The sequence below is a fragment of the Centrocercus urophasianus genome, unplaced genomic scaffold, assembly GCF_019232065.1.
Source record: "Centrocercus urophasianus isolate 14NV4802_14NV808 unplaced genomic scaffold, USGS_Curo_1.0 seq_31, whole genome shotgun sequence".
In the NCBI taxonomy this organism is placed as follows: Eukaryota; Metazoa; Chordata; class Aves; order Galliformes; family Phasianidae; genus Centrocercus; species Centrocercus urophasianus.
Window position 1 is genome coordinate 1682392 of NW_024884878.1, and position 21401 is coordinate 1703792.

At 40.9% G+C, this 21401-nt stretch overlaps 1 protein-coding gene across 1 annotated transcript in view; it reads left to right on the top strand.

The window, feature by feature from the left end:
* The first annotated feature begins 10701 nt into the window (after positions 1-10701).
* The window catches only part of SRFBP1 (serum response factor binding protein 1), a 64830-nt gene continuing 54130 nt past the window's right edge, over positions 10702-21401 (top strand). Inside the window, exon 1 of the mRNA XM_042829411.1 lies at positions 10702-10839. Coding sequence (XP_042685345.1) covers positions 10810-10839 — 30 coding nt within the window. The 5' untranslated portion in view covers positions 10702-10809. The remainder of the gene's footprint in view (positions 10840-21401) is intronic.

A 21401-nucleotide genomic window follows, 5' to 3' on the forward strand; every position in this document is an offset into this window, starting at 1 on the left:
CTTTTGTGTCAGTGAACAGGCTAACAGGAGAACTGAAAAAGAACTGCAGAATGGCCTGGGTTGAAAAGGACCTCAAAGTGAAAGGCCAGGGGGAAATGCCATCGTGGGGATAGAGGATGCTCAGAACAGGTTACGATTGCTTACAAGAAGGAATGCATGATGTTACTTAGCCAAACAAAACACAGTGTAAATCTGAATTTTGTTTAAAAGTAACTAGAGGCTTTGCTTGTCCTGTTATGAGACTAAAAAACAACAACCAGGTCTTGAGAAAATGTTTTAAACATGAAACAAAAGAAAAGCAAAAAAAAAAGAAAAGAAAAGAAAAGGAGCATTGTACATTAGAGGAAGTTAACATGCCATTGCAACCAACATATATATAAAGAATTGACCAAAAAAAAAAAAAAAAAAAAATAGAGAGAGAGAGACAGAATGAGGTTTTGGATAAACATAGTAGAACTAATCTGAACTAATCTGGGAAGCTTACCAGCAAGCTCTTCCAAGCATCTAGTGCCTAAAGTGGTACAGTGTAGAATACAGTATCCTCAAAGATGCTGCATATACACATAGGTGCTTGAGTTCAGAAAGCAATCAGGCAAAAAAAATTAATCAAGGCTATTAAACAACTAAATATGATTTCTGAAGGTGCTATCATACTTAATGCTGAAAAAGGTGACTACTGAGGGACGCATTAGTACGTTCTTAGGCATCTGACGGCAATCACTGCTAGAGAGAGAATCTCTCCACCAGATGTACATCTCCACCAGATGTACATTCAGTCACTACAGCAATGTTGCAGCAGATTTTTCAAACCCATAGCTGTTACACTCTCAATTTGATCCAAGCCTGTTTGGAAAAAATTATGTTCGAAAACAGTCACAGAAGTTCTTTAGAGAGCTCCCTGTCATCACCCATCTAAGCCTTCCAGAGGTTTAAGTGTACTTTACTAAAAGGTTCAGATTCACTGTGTTGGCAGCACTGTATATTCACGTGGAATACCTGCCAAATTTCCATGCAAATTGATTTTGTGCCTTTAGCTTTGCACCTTATTTCTTAGGTTTTGATGTTTCACTGCTGACTTGCTCGAACACCAGTGCATGAGCAATTAGTACAGTAGTTGCTGAAGGCAAGTTGCAAACAAGCATAATGTCAAGAATGATCATAAACTAACATTTCACTTATCCTAACACGAGACACTTGAATTTTAATCACCCTTGCTCTTCAGCAGCCATAAAGAAGAGAGAGTGAATAGTTTTAAGCTGGAAGTTGTAACAGATAGTTATTTATCTATGCTTTCTTATTGTTTTGTTTGGATCCAAGAGCAGCATATTTTAAAAAGACAGTTTTTCTTGCATAGAAAGACCATCCACATGGAAGCTGATGCAGCTTTTCTGCAGAATCTGGCCCTAATGTATGTCACATATTTCATTCAGAGGAAATGTCCTAGTTTTGTTGTACTATGTTACCATCTATTAAAACAAAATTGGAATTTTTCAGTCCAACAGCTTGCCTTGAAAGACTCTTATAGGCAGATTTGACCTTTACATTATGAATTTCATTTCATTATAAGCTCTTACATTTAGATTACTGCTTAACATGAACTCTCACTGAAACGTGACCTGACAATTACTATCTATATTTATTCATGCTAAGCTTTCTGCTTAACAACTATCAGGCTAAAAGTGGTGTATAGTTACTAGAGAAATAGTATTTCCTGCTATTTCAGACAATGAAGGTCATACCAGCAAAAATTGTCGTTTTTTTTTTTTTTCCTAACTCCCTTTTCATGTAGAAATCAGGCGTATAGTTCATCATCATTAGCAGTCCTCCATCTATGAATACAAAACAGATTCGAAACTTACTGAACAATACAGTTGGGGAAAAAAAAAAAAAAGGCTTAGATTTTACTGTGTTTGAGTTTTATTCTATTGTATATATTATATTATCTTGATTTTATATATATAACTTCTTAGTATTTATATACTTATCCTCTTGGCAAAATAATTTTACCTTTCTTAATCCTGCATTCAAAAAAAGGATCCCAAGTATATCTATAAGCTGTTTGCTTGGTATTCTTATAATCCAGACCAAGAATAACTGCACAGGTGTAGTTCCATGATGAAAGACACAATCAATCCCTAAATCATTTTTGTCTGAACACCAATGTCTGAGTTTCCATCTGGTCACCAGTTCACAGTAATTATAGCTACTGTGTCAATTTATATCTAACACATATCTACATTAGACTTCCACAGCCATTTGGAAAGCTCAGGAAAGTACATGTTATTGACATGAAAAGGTGTCTATGAAAGTTGAACTCATTTTTTTTTCTAGTTAGGAACACCAGTTGTTATTTCTTTAAGCAGATAAACTTATTTAGAAAAATGCAGATACATTTGGTTGTGCTACAGTTCCATGAGAAACACTCACAGAAAATGCACTACTGCATCATTTAAAGCAGTGCAATTTCTATAGTTTGTACAACATGCAAATATTTATAGCTTCTTAAAGTACAATTTTTCCCATCTCTTCTGTAGACTGGTTACATGAAACACATATTGAACCTTCATATGGTGTCAACATTTGCAGCAGTTTCATATATTGAAAACAAGTCCAGTTTTGCTTTGTTCTTAAAACAATGCATTTTAGCCATAAAATGGAGCATTCCACTCCTAGTTATAATTCCTAATAATATAAATTATATCAGGAGTTAGCTTTAACAATTAGTTACGTGCACACATTACGAGAACTTTCAACAGACACCCGATTTTGCCATCAACTCATTTACTATGCAGACAAGATGCACTTCTTAATCAGGTAAAACTTTTACGTATCATTTTGTGTGTGTGTGTCTATGACAAATAATAGTTTTAAACAGTCAGATTTACTAACATGAGCTAAATAAATCGTAAAAATTCTCATGCTAAAATTAAGACTATGATTTCAACTGTAACCCTCTGCAGTGCATGCATTATGCAATACAGAGCACACGTGGTAAGTACTAGTTCAAGAATATTGCTTTCTCACAGACATCCCACTCTTCTCCAGATGACAACCTGAGTAGGAAACAATCTTCAGATTAATCTATGCAACTTATGTTGATTTTTCTAAATTTTTAAAGTAATAATCTTCATGACAATTAAGGATCATATATATATTGCTATCAGGAGAACGAGTCTGGTGATCTTTGATGCCATTGGATGGCATCCCCTCCTTCTGATGTATCAGCTGCACCACTCAGTTTAGTGCTGCCTGCTGACTTTCTAAGAATGCACTCAATTTCACTGTTTAGGTTGCCTGTAGCCAAGAAAGTGATTTTATATTATACTGTCGTGGTTTAACCTGGTTCAGCAACACAAAGGCATTCACTCATCCCACCACTTTCCAGTGAGGTGGGGGAGAGAATGAGATGAAAAGTAGAACCTGTAGGTTAAGATAAAACCATTTACTAAGACAGAAAAAAGGAAAATAGTTATGACAGTTATATATATATATATAAATGTATATTACAAGTGATGCACAAGCAATTGCTCACCACCCCCCAAACAATGCCCAGTTAGTTCTCAAGCAGCTGAAGAGAGCAAGATGAACTCCCACCTCCTTCAAATCTCCTTCCACATGAAGTCATGGTACAAAATGTGTAAGCCAGCTATCCTAATGTCTCTGCTTCTTGTGCCCTTTGCTGAGAATAGCCTTGGCTCTGTACAGCACTGCTTAGCAGCAGCTATAAACATCAGAGTGTTGCCAACATTGTTTTTCTCTTAGAACCATACCAGACACTCTGAAGAAAAATTCATCCCAGCTGAAACTAGGTCAATACACTAAGTCAATACACACTCCAAAAGTAATGTCTTCTGTTTTATTATGTTGGCCCACAGCATCAGAGGCGGATGTTGGTGGTATGGCAGTAGAGGCTAAACCTTCCCACCAACATTCCATTACATTTTGCTATCATGTGACGGATGGCAGCAGAAGGGCAACCTGATGAAATGCTATCATCAAACGCAGATGAAGCAAAGTGTGTTGATGATATTCACTATGTAGAAAAAAAAATTGCACACATTGACATTCATTGATGCTTGTTGAACACTTGTGCAGAATAAACAGTGGATGTGAGCACAGTGATGGTTGGATGAAGTGTTTCAGCAGTGGAGACTGCAATAACTGTTACCTCCACTGGTGCAGATTTGTATGAAAGCAGCATGCAAGCACTTGCTCATCACTGGCAAAAGCACACAGCTAACGGTGGTGACAGTGCTGAGAATTTAGCTAAGAATTTCCTCTATTGAATTGTGTTATTATATTCTTTGTATCAGCTGTGACTCACCTGTTTACCTTGAACTTTGAATACTACTAAAAACGCCCAGAGTCACCATGTACAAAACTAACTTAGGCTGCAGTAGGCAAGCATGCAGCCCCTAAACCTTTAATGGTAAGCAACGAGAAGGAATCAGATACTTTTCATAAAAATAAACCAAAGTAGATCCAAGACAAAGGACAATGAATCCTCCCCCAATTCATCATACTACTCACGGAGAGGACCTCAGAAAGCCAATAGCCCCAAATTTTCCCTCTTTTTTTTTGTAAGATGACAAACTGTCAGCTTTAGGATCCACAGGGACATTGCAAGTGGAAGCATTTATACCAAATAAAAGGTGTATATATTAAGTTTTCGAACAGCAATTCAAAATGAGAGTGAACTAATTCAATCACTGAGGATTTTCTGTATTAATTAGACAATCTGCACTATTAGCCACTTACAGCACTACCTGGACTGTCAGCAATCTGTAGCTATACATATATATGACCCATCTCTTTCTGTCCCCAAGATTTTGAGTATAAATATAGGTTAACTGTTTTCTTCACAGTACCTTTCTGTCCTTGTATTTTCACATTACATCTTTCTCACTATGAGACATCATTTCTCCCAGATGCACAAACAAATCTTTACTTCCATCTTCAGCCTAATTTTCATTATTTTAGACTACCCAAGTTGAAGAATTCATAGCTCTCTATAAACTTGACTGGAGCTCATCAAGCAGTAATTTCTGTCCATCATCCTTCTGTCAAAAGCCATCTAGTGTTTTCCTATCACAGAGTATCTAAGGTATGAGAATTTAAAAACCTCTTTTTCTTCCTGAATTAGAGATTTGGTGGCTCAGTGGAATCTGATACAGTATACTTGTATCCTTCACATGCTCAGCTGAACCCTACTGACTTGTTCCTTTGTACAAATTTCCAGTCATCTATTCAGTTTTTTACTATTTTCCAGACTGCAAATGGAAAGATTTCAGAGATTTTTCCACCTATTTCCCAGGTACAGTCATTCTTGTGTAGCATACCTTCCACCACTTGTTAGGATAAAAAAATCTCAGAAATACCCTCACGTGGCTGTTGCATCTCATCCAAAATCAAACATACACTACAAATCTTCAAGATATGTACACTCATATTAGTAGCTATATTTCCTCACCGCTTTCACACAGGAGCAATAGCACTCATTTCACATATCACAGAACACACTACTATCTCTTGGATGAAGTAATTTAAACAGTTAATACTTCAAAATGAGCTTTTGAACTATTTATAAATGCGTTAGAAAATACCACACAAAGTAAAAGTTCAGTTATGCATGTTCAGTTAAAATGTCTGCAAAATATACCGTTTCTAGTAAAAAGTCTGTTCACAGAGTAGTTCAGGTTAGATATTAGCAAATACTCCTTCTCAAATAGAGTGGTGAAGCGCATGGAAGTGGTGGAGTCATCATCCCTGAAGGAATTAAGGAAATATGGAGATGTGGCAACAATAGACCTGTCTAGAATGCATGGAGGGGTTGGGCTGATGGCTGGACTGAGTGATCTTAGTGGTCTTTTCCAACCTCAGTTCTGTGATTCTGTGATCCTATCCTTCAGTTAGCTTTGCTCATTTTCATGCATGAAACACAGATGGCTACTGAACTACCAGAACCACTTTCTGAGGCAACCAAAATTGCTCTTGAAAACTCTGCTTTGAAGGACTACCCTGACCATTTGCAGGTAAGACTTGATTAAGACTATGACTGAAAGTGCTTTAGCTTCAGCTCATTCATTCACAGAATTGCCTGAAGTCAGTCAGAAATCAGGTACTGAAACACAGCAAAACCTGAATATTGGAACCTGGAGACAAAATGCATCACAGAGACAGCTGACAAGCTGAATTTTGTATATTCAGGCAGGAACTGTGGGCAGGCAGGAAATGGTAAGTGGTAGCAGCAGCATGGGACCAGGAGCACTGTGGGTCTTCAGGGCCCGGCTCACCAAGCTTTCCCCGAGCCACTGCTTTCCTCCTTTGTCCCTGGGCCAAGCACAAAGGGACGGAAAGAGCTCCAGCTCTGGAGCTGAGGGCAAGCAAGGTGGCCCGTCTCAGAAGCACTGCTTGCCCTCTGCCTGTTTTCCAGAAGGAGCACAGGGGCAGAAAAGCCTTGCTGCGGGCCAGGCAGCAGACGCAGACCTGCCACCTGCTGAGGCCTTCCTTCTTAGCCCAATGAGGGCCGCTGCAGGGCATGCGTAGTGTGACCCGGGCCAGGGCTGTAGGGGTGCAGAGGCCACGGTCAGCCTCCCCAGTGACTGGCCTACAGCTGGCCCTCAGGACTCTTTCTCATCCTGTAAGTGGAAAGCTTGGTCTTCTCCAGGAAGCACTTGGAGATGGGAGTCCCGCTTTCCTCTGCAGAAGGAACCAGGCGCCTCACCCATCGAGCACTGCTGTCTGGGCAGGCTTGAGCTACCAGGAGGCAATTCTGGATCTCAGTGCCTTCTGCTCTTGCACCACAGGGCCAACACTATGGAATTCACAGAGGACAACATGAAGCAGCCATGACCAGGTTAAGAGTTTATGGGTGAAAATCAGGGATCAAACCAGTAAAGGGCATGTAGTGGTTAGGGTCTGCTACAGGCCACCTGATCAGGGGAAGCCTGTTGATGAGCCCTTCTTACTCCAGCTGCAGGAGGTGTCGTGCTCACAGGCTCTTGTTCTGATGGGGGATTTCAACCACCCGATATCTGCTGGGATAGCGGCATGGCATGTGGCAGACAATGCAAGAGATTCCTGGATTCTGTCGAGGACAACTTCCTTGTCCAGACAGACCGACCCAAGGTGAAGCCTTACTGGACCTGGTGCTCACCAGAGTGGAGGAGAGCATTAGAGAGGTTAAGAGTGCAGGCAGCCTGAGCTGTAATGACCATGCCCTGGTGGAGTTTGTGATCTGGAGGAATGCAGGCCTGGCAAAAAGTAGAGTCAGGGCCCTGAGCTTCAGGAGAGCAAGCTTCTGGCTGATCAAGGAATTGCTGGGTGGGATCTCCTGGGAAAGCGTCCTTAAGGGCATGGGCACAGAACAGAGCTGGCAGCTCTTTAAGGACACCCTTCTGAGAGCACAAGAGCTCTCAATCCCCCAGCAGAAGAAACCGAGCAGAGGAGGCAGCTGACTGGCATGGCTGAGCACATACTTGCAGCTTAAACTGAGGGAAAATAGGGAAATGTACAGAAAGTGGAAGCAAGGTTGTGTAGCCTGGGAAGAATACAGGGACATTGTCCGCATGTGTAGAAATAAGATTAGGAAAGCCAAGGCACAAGTAGAGTTAAACTTGGTGGTGGATGTGAAAAATAACAAGAAGGGGTTCTACAGGTACATACACAGGAGACAGATCAAGGACAGTGTTCCCGCTCTGATAAATAAGAACGGAAAGATGGCTTCCTCAGACAAGGAAAAAGCTAATCTGCTCAAAGAGCGTGTTGCCTTAGTCTTCACTGGTGGTCCGGCTCCTCCCCATGTCTGCCAGGACCCTGATCTAGGATCTAGGCGTGGGTGAGAGAACCCAAGTCCCACTCTAACACTGTTAGCTGCCCCATGTCTGCAATGCGAGACAGCTGGCTGGAACAGTAAACCACAAATTAATGAAGAACCAACGGATTGATGGACAGAACCATAGCTAATAAGATGAAGGGCCAAAGCCAGTCACAGAATACACAGTGAAGAAGATGGCCTTCATCAGAAAGACTACCAAATGACCCCTGAGATACCATGCATGCATAAAAGAACTGAGATTCAAGGGTGGGGGGGAAGAATGTCAGTCATTCGGGGGACTCACTGTAATAACCCAGCCTTTTCATGGGCATGTAATGCATATGTAAGCAGCTTGTTCTTGAAGTACGTGCCCTTCCTGACCTCTGGTATGCAGGCTTGGAGGGATTACCCCCCTGCATCCAGCATGTACGCAGCGCTGAGTAAACATACCTGCTTTATGGTTATGGAATGTGATTCTGCATGCCAATTTGGTGAGCCAGTCAGGAGGCTCTTTGCTGGGCCATGGGGCTGGTCGGCCCAGGGGATGCTTCTGATGCACCCCGAGAGACTCTTGGAGAAGACTCCCTGGGCCAACACATCCACTACAGAACAGGGAGAGAACCCCAGCTGCGGACCAGGTATGTTGAGAACAGGGAAGCCATAAGTTGTAAGGAGATGTCCCATGCAAGGTATGAAGGAGCGTATGCTCCTCCCCAAGGAATGTGAGCTCACAAGCAAGGTTGTTGGCTAGGGTAGGAAGGCCCTGTGGGCCCACAGGTTTGAGGAATCCTACGGGAACCGATCAATCAGTAATTCAGACTCTCCTGAGTCTAGGAGGGCGTTTGCAGCGAATGTCTGAACAGTTCTGATTTTCTTCTTTTTCTTCTTCTTTTTTTCCCTGACCAGTTATAGGAACTATGGTAGTAATTGCTATAATCTCTCAATGCTTGTGCCGCAAAAAGCCTTCTTGCAGGATCTAGTCCCTTGTATAGATAACTGTGTTAGCCATTGTCACTCTCTGTCTTTGTAATTGTTAAATGTTTGTGATGTAAAAACATCACTTGTGGAATTCCATTCCCTGTTTAAAATACTCTTGTCTTGCTGGGGGATGTTGGTTATGACTCTTGCCCAGGAAATTTGGTGTTCCCGTGCCCTGGGAAGCAGGTGGACACCATTACCCAGCAATACACAAGGGATTTTCACCCAGTATCCAAGATGGTCGGCATAAGCAGCTGGTATGGGACAAAGCATGTCGAAAGAAATGCCAAAAAAGACTATTCTGGGTTGTATTTTGGCTCACTGGAGAAACGTCACTGATCAGCCAGGGGGAATGTGGGAATGGAATGTTTTGCAGTTAGAACCAACAAGATGAGTTTTCATGGTCTCTGCTGACATCTGCTGTCCCTTATCGATACCAGTAATTCTTTTGATCATTCTCTTTATTTTCCAACAAAATGGGGTCTTTATTAGTCCTCATCATTTCTCCTTTAGATAAACTTTCCATATTGATGCACGCTTAGTAGGTAGATGAAGTAATTAACAAGTACAAAGGCTGCAGCTTTTCTATTATAGGCTAAAAAGCATACTCAAAGGCTATTTTGTTTTGCCAAGAGGCCCTTAGCCTAAGGATAACAGACTTATCAAGCATCAAAGAAGCCAGGGCCTCTACACGAGGTCCAACTGTCTCACTCTCGAAAGGGATGCAGCAGATACTCCCCTCCATCCTCCTTCCAAACTTATCTTTGTCCAAGTATGAACAGGTGTCCAGGAAGCAAGTGTTAGAAGTCAATTAATTAGCAACATATTATATTATATATAATAATATGATATATATAATATATATTTGTTATATTTGTTATATATTATAGATAATATATATATGCATATATTTATTTTATGTTATATATTATATTTATATTATATAGATTATATACTATGTCACTACATATTTATATTATATATGTATTTATATAATATAAATATCATTTTATATATATTACTTGATACTATTATATATTATATGTCTTATATACTATGTATATTATAACATATAACTTATATGTTATAATATGAATAACATAAAATATAAATTAACTATGTTTAGCCAGTATCTGTATGTTCAGTTGAGTGTCGGGAAGACTGTGAACCTGAAATAGCCAATGATGAACCAGGGGAGGAAGAGAGAAGCATCAGGTAATGGGACATATATGATGTAATCTTTTTTTCTGTGTGCCATTGCAATTGTGAATAAAATCTGTTTTATCGGAGATGCTGTGCTGATTTATTCTTTGGATGTTTCCACCAGGAGCACTGAACAAGAAACCAGGAACATAAATGAAGTAACGGGACCAGTTTTTATACAACTGAGAGTTCCAATCATAAACTCTTTTTTCATTGTTCCATAAACACAGTGTTTGTGGAAACTGAAGAACTGTAATGGGATGTAATGGGACATCTGTGGAGAAATCGTACCAAGGGGGTACGACCTCCCCTCTCAGGGGGAGAGAACCATCTCTGATGAGTTTTTCTTTTAGGATCAACTAAATAGAGGCTGGGAAAACAAGCAGAAATACATAAATTCTTGTATGTGAAGGAAGGCCCTGAGACACAGCACTGTTCTGTGCACTGATGAGGACCAGCTTTACTGCTGCAGATTACGTATTAAGGCAGGAATAGATCCAGAGGGCTAGAACAAAGGACAGGCCGTATGCACTATCCCAGCCGTTTGGAAATAAGACCCAGCGCTGCAAGGGGCGCTCAATGCCGCACCACGAAGCACACCACCCACCCTCCGCAACCCCGCGACCGGAAGTTGCCAACTGGAAACGGAAACCACGCGCCTAGGCGGGGCGGGAGGACCGCGGCCTGCGAGATGCCGCCTAGAGCGGCTGCAACCATAGAGCTTCAGCCTGGAGCGGCCCCGCCGCGGAGCGAACGGCGCATGCGCTTAGTTTTGCTTCGCTGTGGCGGTGAGGAGGCGTGGGGTCTGCAGCATGGCTTCGGTGCTGAACCTCAACAACGAGGTGAGCGGAGAACGGAACGGGTGGGGACGGACGGGGCGGAGATGGGCTGTGGAGGAAAGGGAAAGGAAGGGAAGGTGCGGCCTGGCCCGGCCCGGCCCGGCCCGGCCTGGCCTGGCGTGGCCCGGCCCGGCTGCGAGGCGCTGCCGCAGTGCCTGTTCCGCCACGCCTTGCCACGGCTCAGCCGGGCCGGGCACGTTTCCCTGCAGGTAGAGAAGCCGAGCGTGGCGAATCAACGCCTCAGAGCCTCTCCTGTCCTCTCTTTCAGCGGGCTTAATATTGCTTTCACGCTTTATAGAATGAGTAGAATGCTATAGTGTGGTGTGTTTCGGTTGTGGTCGGGGTTTTGTTAATCAGTCATTGCATGTGAAGAGCCTGGCACAGCCAGAGTTACCTGCTGTACGCCTTTAAACATGGTAATTCTGCTGCACCTGTTGTACTAGCTCCAGCACTGTGCCTGGGTAACTCGTTACAGTCGCTATTCATCATCTGCAAGAGAACTAGAATTGGTGCTTATTTAATTATTCCCTAATTTGTTAAAAGCAAGTCTTATGTTCCAAGCACATAACAGCTCTGAGGGGGTGATCTGCATGCAACTCAGGAAGGGGAAGTAACCTGTTCATCAGAAAACGTGTAGCTTAATGTTATATGACATGCAGCTATCGAGCTGATTATTAGCCTTTGGTTCTTGTGACTGCCAAAATAGGTCACATGTAAGCAGCTTCACACTGAAGCCTGCTAAAGAAATTCCAAATAAGAACTTTTCATTCCTTACAGAAGAGAGATGCTCTTATGGGAAGAATTGGAGTAAGAAACAGTACTTGAATGAGGAATGGCCAAACCATTCTTCAGGAGAACGATTTTAGTAGTTTGTGTAGAGAAGATGGACAGGTTTCAGTAAAGACACTGGTGATGGTTTTATTTCTCACAGCTCAGCTAGCACCCTGTAGCAAGAAGAAACCAGAGGTTAGTTCTCTGAGAGATTCCTGAAGTGGTGAACTTGCATCAGAACGTTCCAGAGACAAAAAGTTACGCACTGTATAAAGCACATCAGTTTAAGACGTTCTGTAGTGCCGACTGAAACCTTTGCTATCTACCCATTAAGAGAGACAACAGATCGAGCTGGTGAAGAGTTAAGAGCCACATCTTTCTGATGGAGACCTGCTGTCTATAGATCTAACGTTTTTTTTTCCCGTTTATGCAACTTATCATAAAGCATCTCTAGTGTATTGTCTACTGCAGAAAGTGGTAATAAAATTTTCTTCACCAGGATAATGCTCTGTGTATTTAACTTCCTGGGAAGCTTTTTTGAGAGTTTGTCTTATTGTTAAGAAATATTTCTCTTTCTCTGATAAAGGTGGGATGATAGTGAGTGAGCATTAATCAAGTAATTGTATTAGAACTAAATTTCTCTTGCATGCGCTTCCAGTTTGGTAATGGGTGATATTAATGTGTAAAAATCAGTTTCATACAGTGCATTTGTTAGATTGTATCAAATAGACATAATGGCAATTATTGCAGTAAGAAATTTAAGTTTGTTTGTTAAGTATGTTTGTTACTGGTTTTTAAAGGAGCAAATAGTTATTAATCTCCAGAAACAACTTCTGCAGTGTAAATGGATTAAGCTGTTTTGGAATAGTTAAAAGCTGTATGAATAAGATATATTTGCTTATTTCTGTATGAGAGGAATGAGCAATCACTGTTGGAATAGGGTCAGTTTATTCAGTGACAGGAGATCTCTATTACTGTCATGTTGAAAACACCACAAAAGAGAAAAAGAAACTAGTGTGTGTTCCTAATGGACAACGCAGGCATTTGTTGCCAGTATTATCAAGAAGTAAGATGTGAAAGTGTCTTGGTATGACAGCAATGCAGGTATTTGATGGGGTGATTATTTCCCTTATCACTAGAGAATCTTGAAGGAAACAATATTATGAAAATCTTATGCAGGGAAATGAAACAAAAGACTGCAGTGTGTCTCCTTTCTTTTTTGACAGTCTTCGAGTTAATTTGGTCATTTCACAGAATCGTAGGGGTTGGAAGGGACCCCCAGAGATCCTCAAGTCCAACCCCCCTGCCAAAGCAGGTTCCCTACACCAGGTCGCACAGGTTCTGTCCTGTCTTCACACACTACTGAAAACAGTCCGGCCTCGCCATTCTGCCCCCCACACCTCAGATATTTATAGACCTGGATCCGGTCCCCTCTCAGTCTTCTTTTCTCAAGGCTGAACAGACCCAGTTCACTCAGCCTTTCCTCATAGCAGAGATGGTCCAGGCCCTTCACCATCTTTGTGGCCCTCCGCTGGACTCTTTCCAAGAGGTCCTTGTCTTTTTTGTACTGGGGAGCCCAGAACTGGACACAGTGCTCCAGATGAGGTCTTACCAGGGCAGAGTAGAGGGGGAGGATCACCTCCCTCGACCTGCTGGCCACGCTCTTTTTAATGCACCCCAGGATGCCATTGGCCTTTTTGGCCACAAGGGCACACTGCTGGCTCATGGCCAACCTGTCATCCACCAGGACACCCAGGTCCCTCTCTTCAGAGCTCCTCCCAACCTGTACCAGTGCATGGAATTATTCCTCCCTAGATGCAAGACTCTACACTTGCTTTTGTTAAACCTCAGCTCGTTAATTTGGAGAGGAGATCTTGGAAGTCTTTTAAAAGGTATCATTTAGATACAAAATAGTGCACCCATGGAACAGCAAATTCTCCCAGCTCTTCCAATCTAATGGCGAATGAAAATGAAAAAAAAAATTTAAATGTGATTACTGTATAATTGCAGCATGATTTCATGTGAGAAAAGGTTTTTTGTTGTTTTTTTTTTTTGTTTTGTTTTGTTTTTGTGTGTGTGTGATTCAGACATCCCATTTCTGTTTTTCTATTGAGTTTTGACATCTGTGCCCAAGGCAGAGTAGGAGGTAGAGAATTATAGGGAGACTAAAGGTTGCAGAAAGTTAAAGGGAATTAAAAATGTGAAAATTAGAGTTCTTGGGAAAGAAGAGGAAAGTAGTGTTATTTTTACTGCTTTTCACTTTCTTTTTCTTTTTTAGAGAAAAAAAAAAAACAAACATTAATTGAACAAAGATAAAAAGATGAATTACTTTTATATGTCAAGTGTATATGGCTGTTTTTCTGCCATGCTTGTCTACATGTGACTATAATTGTATTCTCGTCTTTATAGGCATACACACTGAAGGAATCCTTAAAAATATTGCTGTGTGATGATTTTCTGGTATCACAGAATAGTTTGCTGTACCACAAGAGGTGTATGAACTAAACTTTCTGGAAGCATGTGCTAGGTGGCAGCACATCATCAACAGCCATGGACAGGGCAAGCCTAAAGGGAGATAACCACATTTCATGTGTATGAAAAGTATGCGGGAGTATGAAGGAGAAGCTTGTGAATGGAAACCAAGCCAGGTGTGCCTTTTGTCATTTCTTCACCATCACATTCTGCAGATGCAGTTATTGCCATGCTCTCCTTTTTGATCTTGGTATTCACTGTTGGTTACAACTACTTCACAGAAGTGAGCCTCAGAAATCGCATGAGCTTGTGTAAATGATCTCTATGTGAATGCATTTAAAATGTGTAGTTGTAATATACATGAGTGCTGTAAGGGCCAAAGCGGTATGTTAATAAGTCGTTGTATTTTGTGAAGTGTCTTTAAATCTTATCAGAATTCAGAGTTGTTCCTATGAGTCACATAAATTGACTTTTAAAGCTATGTTGTTTTAAATAGTGAGAGCTGATGCCTAGATAAATGCTTATCCTCCGTTTGAAATGTTCCTTTTTTTCTTAAAGGCGGGTTTAGTATAGAAGTCCGTCTCGACAGTAATATGCATGCATACAAATCTTTCGGTCTACTAACTGAAGTGCAGATTGAAAAGATTCTGCATGGAGAAACCTAGCATTCAGACTCAAAGTGGTGAATTCTATTCAGCAGTTTTTTGGGTCCCAGAACTTTGAGGTGCTATGTTCTATATGGCAGCACTCATGTTCTCATCCTTCTTTGGTTTACAGCTGTCAACTTCTGGGTTATCTACGCTGGAAGGTAATCTGGGCATATGGCTTGGCCTTCAGGCTGGTGTTCAGCAGAGTAGAGTCTTGCAGTGTAGCTGCAGGAAATAACTGTAGCAGGTGAAGAAGGACTGAAGTATTCTTTGTGAAGCATTCGTGAAATCTCTGAAATTTTGTGAAATCTGAAGATTTGTGCTGAATCAGTAGTTCTATGAAACTTGCATCATTTATCACAGCACAACTGAAAGGAAGCACAATCCAGATATGGGTTCTTTTTTTTAAGGTGTATAAAGTGTAAAATATTTATCCATGCTTGTCCTTAACACATAAGATATTTGTTATTAATGCAGTAGGTCCAGCACGCTGATATATAATCACAGAACCATGGGTTCTGGAATGGACCTCTAGAGATGATCAAGTCCAAGCCTCTGATAACACAGGTTTCCTACAAAAGGTCACCCAGGTCAGCGTCCAGCCAGGTCTTGAATATCTGCTTAGAAGGAGACTACACACCTCTCTGGCAGCCTGTTCCAGTGCTCTATCACTGACAGGAAAGTTCCTCCACATGTTTGTGTGGATCTTCCTACGTTCCACCTCCTTGACCTATCTCTGAAGAGAGTCTGGCCTCATTGAATTGCCACCTGCACTTCAGGTATTTATAATCATTGATCAGATCTTCTCTCAATCTTGCTTCCCCAAGCTGAGCAGCCCCAGGTCTCTCAGCCTTTCCTTGGACAGGAGATGCTCCAGGCCAGCGATCATCTTCGTTATACATAAATGCCAATTTAAAATGTGCCTCAAGTGAAAAGGAAGTTCTGTCATTCAGTAGTCACCATTTCTGCAGAGACATTCCAGATAAAATGTAGTTTGAGACTACTCCAGGGTATTTATTAAAGCTGTTACTTAAGCTCTTCCTTACTTTCAGTCTTCAGTGTTTGACTGCCGCACCACTCAGATGTCATTTGCCTCTGCATGTTTCCATTGACATTAGATGACATTCAGTATTTCACTGTTGTTTTTTTTCCACATTTTCAACAATAGTAACTGGGACAGCTCTTAACACTGAGAAGTCTTTAACTTGAGGCTCCTTGTGAAGAATTACTTTGCTGTTCAGTGTGACATGTTAAACATTGTGCCCCAAGAGTGCAATTCTCAGACGGATGTCAGGGCTGCTGGACTCTCTGCTTCAGGACTGGAAGCTGCTCTCTCTCTTTGCTCCTCTCTTCCAGCTGCATGTCCTGCCTGCCCCTGCCTTTCTGCCTCTGAGCAGAGCATACTTCTTGCTGAGGTAGTTTGCTGCTGCTGGGTGAAGTTAGCACAGAGCTGCAGCATGGGTCTGGGGCTGGATGGCTGAGAGGGGAGCAGTGGGTGGTAGGAGATGGGCTGTGCCCCTTCCACCGCAGCGGGCCGCTCCTGTCAGTGGAGTGGCTTTGTTTAGGCTGTGGCATTTCTGTGAAATAAACAAATGGGAGAGCATTCAACCAGCAAACCAAAATGGGATGATTGTATGATGTGCAGTTGCGTTGTCTGACAGCTGTCTATTTTACAGAAAGTAACTACTGACCAGCATTATAGGAGCATGACCACTAAGGGGTAGCAAGAGCCCTAAAGGCCAGAGGAGCCCTTAGATCTGTCTAATCTTGGTAACAAGTACATTAAGAGTAGTTACAAACCAGCGTGAAAGAATCTTATCAGTTTACTATTATGCTTTTTTAAAATCTGTATTTATCTTTGGAAAATGTGAACAGGAGTGTCTTAAGGGGGCTAAAAAATTCTGTCTCTTACCCACAGGAAAAGAACTCTTAAAACCAGTTTCAACCCTCTAATCAATAAAGCAAAGTGTGATTTTTCAGGAGTTGTATTTCCTGCAGCTTTCTTTTTTTTCTGTTTTTTGGTTTTTTTTGTTTTTTTGTTTTTTAAAGTCAGTTTTCACTGTCAAACAAACTGATGTGAGCATTCAGTTTTTTAGTTTATTTTGTCCAAATAGCTAATGTTACCCAAGGAATGTTGTGATACTTTAAAGTACATTCCTGGACCTTCTTGCTAGTGATAAAAAAGAATTCTAGACTGAAACTTTCAAAATAACAATGACTGAGTGCTGTTAGGCACTATGGTATTTAAAACAGTCCGAAATACTGGGCAGCCAGCCCAATGCGGTTATCCAAGCTTCTCTTTGAAATAAAATAGCTGCCCTCAAAGATCCATTTTGTGTGCTGTCCTCTGGGCTACGTGGTGAATCTAGGAGCTCCTTTAGTGCAACTTAATATTCTGGAGTGCTGACTTAGTAGCTGACTAAAGGGGAGGTGAGGCATGAGCTGCGGTATCTGACTAGTTCTCTGGTATTGGACTGTGCTATGAGATGGCTTGTTGCTGGAAATTCAAAATACCGTGCTCTTTTTCAAGGCATGTATCTGTCTGATGAAGAAAATGCTGCATTTTTGTGTAGCAGCTTAGTCGTCAGAAAGACATTGTGGTAGTTGAGAAAACTGCTCTGTGGTATCCTATTCCTCAGTCTGAGATGAGTTGAATCCTGTGATCTCAATCACCAGCAGAGTGCACTAATCACAAATACTAACAGATGCTAGGCTTCTGCCTAGGAAAGAAGGGCGACTGTATGTGTTAAGTGGAGTTTGGCCATAAGGTTAGCCAGTGGGAGTACTGCCTTAGAAAAGTTCTTGGCTGTGCTCCAGAGGCTTCTTATCCAACAATTAACATAGAATACATGAGCTCCCTCAGAGGAAATAGTGGAACTCGGGAGTATTTACTCTGAAGAAATTCTTCTTGCAGCTCTACAGATGAGTTCCATTTCAATATTTTGTCTCTGGCTCATGAGTCTTGTTTGTTCCGGCACCATCTTAGTCTAGCATGCAGGTCAAGCCACTCTCTTTAAGCAGGAGCAGTTGTCTTGGACTCCTTCACAGTGAACACATTCTGTAATTTTTGGTTTTTCAGTGCCAGTAAGAGCTACAAAACCCAATCTGTTCTTCAGATGGTGGACACCAGTTCTGGGAGAGTTTTGAGCTAAACCTGCTGATGTGGTCAGGTTATATCAGACAGACCATCCCTCTTGGACAATGAGAGTTAGCTTTAGTTTGATCACTTCAAAATTAATCTTGCTCTAAGTGCAAACACTTAATATTCTCTGGGGAAAAGTGCAGGTGCCTGGAATGTTCTGTTGCTGAAACTGAAGCTGTTGGCAGAGTTCTGTCATGGTAAATTCCAGGTTTATGCATATTTTTAAATATGTAATTGAAGATGATCATACTGTCACTGAAATGCCACTGAAATGAATCTAATGTGATTATTGGAAAGATATATAAAAAAGCTGCAGGAGTTAAAAAAAAAAAAAAAAAAAAAAGACAAAAAAAATTACCCAATTCAAAACCAAATAGCTAATCTATTCCATCACTTTTTTTCTCAATATGCTGGCAAATTACTACTTCTGCTGTAAGTTTTAAGTGTCTGCAAAGTTAGAAGGCTAACAGTGCTTTCTCTTTAAACTCCGGAGTGCTTGACAGCAGTCATATTTTAGCTCTATGGAAATGCATGTAAAATTCTTGCATTCCTTCTGTTACTAATAAATAATTCTAAGTGCAACGGTTCCTTGAAGGAGAAAAAACTGTGCTAGATTGGGCTTGAATTCTGTTTAAAACAGTTCAAGTGTTAAATTACTGACATTCTTTTACAGACCATGTAAATGTCCTAAGGAAAAGGTCTTTTGAAAGCTTATGAAATTTCCAAACTTATACTCTGTGAGATAGAATTCTGAGGAGTTGTGGCTTTATTTTTTCTAGGAACAGTTCCAGCAGCTGTTTCTAAAGTTTCTAGAGTTGCCACATCATCAGTTACACTAATAAAAACAGCAAATTCTGATCAACCATTGACACAGAGTTTCTTTCAGCAGATTACGGAAGCGATTAAACATGGCAAACTGTGCTTTTTGGCAATATTGTGTATAACCCTTATCAAACTATTGTACTTCAGAAGAGAAAGGAAAACTTTTTCGTAGCACAAGTGGTTTATATAAAGTGTGTGTGGTAGGCCACGTAGGCTAGCAAGATGCTCTCATAAAACATCTGTGGTTGCTTGGTGTGGTGGTGTACAATAATGAAAAAAACATGCAAACACAGTCATGGGAAACTTTAACTTGTATTTGAAAGGAGCTGAGATACTTGCAGTGCACAGTATGCTATCAGATTTAATATATAGGTGTATACGCATACTTAAAATGTTGTGCTTTTTTAGAAATGCTTTTAATTATAGTATACGTGCCTAATTACTTGGTGCTGTCATTGCAAATGTCTTCTTAGAATCTCTGTATTACCAGGCATGAAACTTGCTGTTAACTGAAAAAGAAGAAAGGCTGAAATGGGGTAAAAGAAAGGTGAATATTATGGTGTTGGGTTTTTTAGAGCAGGGGGGAGTGTGCTAGAAGAAGAATAGTAATGAGTTGTAAATTCATTGTGAATAGATGGTTGGTGTAACAGTGATACAATTCCTTTCAGTTTGTCTTGTGCTAATGGAGGTTAGTAGTGCAGTTAAAAGAAAAGTGTTTCAGTTAGGGTTTTTTACACAGAAACGATGAGCTGCTAAGTTGACTCTTTGAGTGCCCTTTAAATTGTATTTTAAAAAAGGATTTTAAAATGTGCTTATGCTTTGATAAAAAATTACCAGTACATTACTTATTCTCTTACAAAGGTAGGTCACAGTGGTGAATGTTTACCCATGGTGCATTTAACACCAAATAAAATGTGTGTATGTGTATTCAAAATTTACTTAGAATTTAAATCAGTTACCATGTATTTACAGTGCAGACATTCTGTTCGTCTTTATTCTGTAATGAGCATGGAGACCAGAACTGAGTCCAGCAGAGCATTTCTGTAATGGCTCATACCAGAACTTCCATTTAAATCATCAGTAAGCTTGATACTGACCAGAAATAAACTAGGGCCACTAATTCACTAATTAGAGTATGACATCTGGAAGTCTGGTTGGAGTCTTTCACTTGTGTTGAAAGCTAGTTTCTCACAGGCTGGAAGACTTGTTTATAGTCTAGCAAACATCAGACATAAAGTGGATCTCAGCAGTTGAATTGGGCAACTGCCAGGTTATGACTGGATAGCAGTTTGGTAGGATGAGGAGTTGGGTTGGAAGGTCTTTAAAATTGAACAAAATTTCAACAGTGTTTGGGAGCAGAAGTGAGGAGTATGCCAACAGGAGCCAGAAGCTCAGGGCAAGGGATGTCATGTTAGAGACTTCGTATTTCTCATGTTTAGGCTACTGTGTATTAAAGTGCAGGTAAGAGTAAAGCTGTGTAAGAAACACAGTGCCATTTTTTGGTTTGGCTCTCTCAATTTCTGACTCAAAAATGAGAATAATACAGTTTCCAATAAAAGCCTCCCATTATTTTTTCAAAATAATGCTATACATTTCTCTTTGTCTTCATTATTTCTCTTCTTTTTGTTCTTATGAGTTCATAGCTCGCTTCTCTAGTTTCTGACCTTGATACTTTGAATGGAGAGTGAAAACTAGCCAGCAGTATAAAGCGGACTGGTAGAAAACAAAACTTCCAGTGTCTATAGCTCTTATAGCTTTTCAGACTAAAAATATTGAAATAACATTTATTTTGTCTTGAATGAGAGTGTTCAAAGAAAATCCACCCCTTTCAAAAAGTTACTTGAAGCTAATGAGCAGACAAGAGAAATGAGATTTAACTTAGGCAATACCTGCAGTGTATAACTGGCATAGAGTTACCATTAAATGCTGGGTGTGTATATCCAAATCCTTAAGCATCTACGGGAACAGTTTCCATTATATTTTTACCCACCAAAATGCATGAGGTATTCAGCTTACCAGAAATTTTTGCTGTGGTGATATGTTCGTGTTTTCTGGAAAGCGCTATGGCTCTTTGCAGTGATATGAAAAGATCTCTGAAAAAGTCTGAAGTCTTGCACAGATATGCTGATGCACTAATGGATGTACTGGTTGCATGAGAAGCTAGCTGGTAGAAACTGTTTTGAGTAGCAGCTGGTTCAAAGGAATGAATAAGGGATTTCATCCAGAGGCAAAAATCTCTAGAGGACTGCTGCAAAGGAAATAAGTAACATAGGAGCAGGATAGCATAACTTAAATTTAGTTGCATGATAAAATAGGAATTCCAGACGATATAAAGCAGAGGGCAGTTAAGGTGATTGCTCACTCTTGAAGTGATTTAGAAATAACCAGGATGTTGGGAGGGAAGAGAGATGCAACAGCCTTTGCAGTGAACATTACAGAGACAGCACTACAGGTATTCCAGCTCTCAGAACTGGTGGCTAGGTAACATGTGCCAGAGAAAGAAATAGCGTGAGGGGCAAGAGAGCTCATGAAGGGAAATGTGTGTATTTGGTGTGGAAAAGCTGGAGACAGAAGAAGTAAGCAGCAAGCTTCAATAAATAAAAATGCCTCAAAGGAGCCAGCACTGGATGTTGGAGAGACTTGGCGCGTACCATGCCTAAAATAGGTGGATAGTGGGAATGCCTGTCATGTCAGAGCAAAGATTTTGCAAG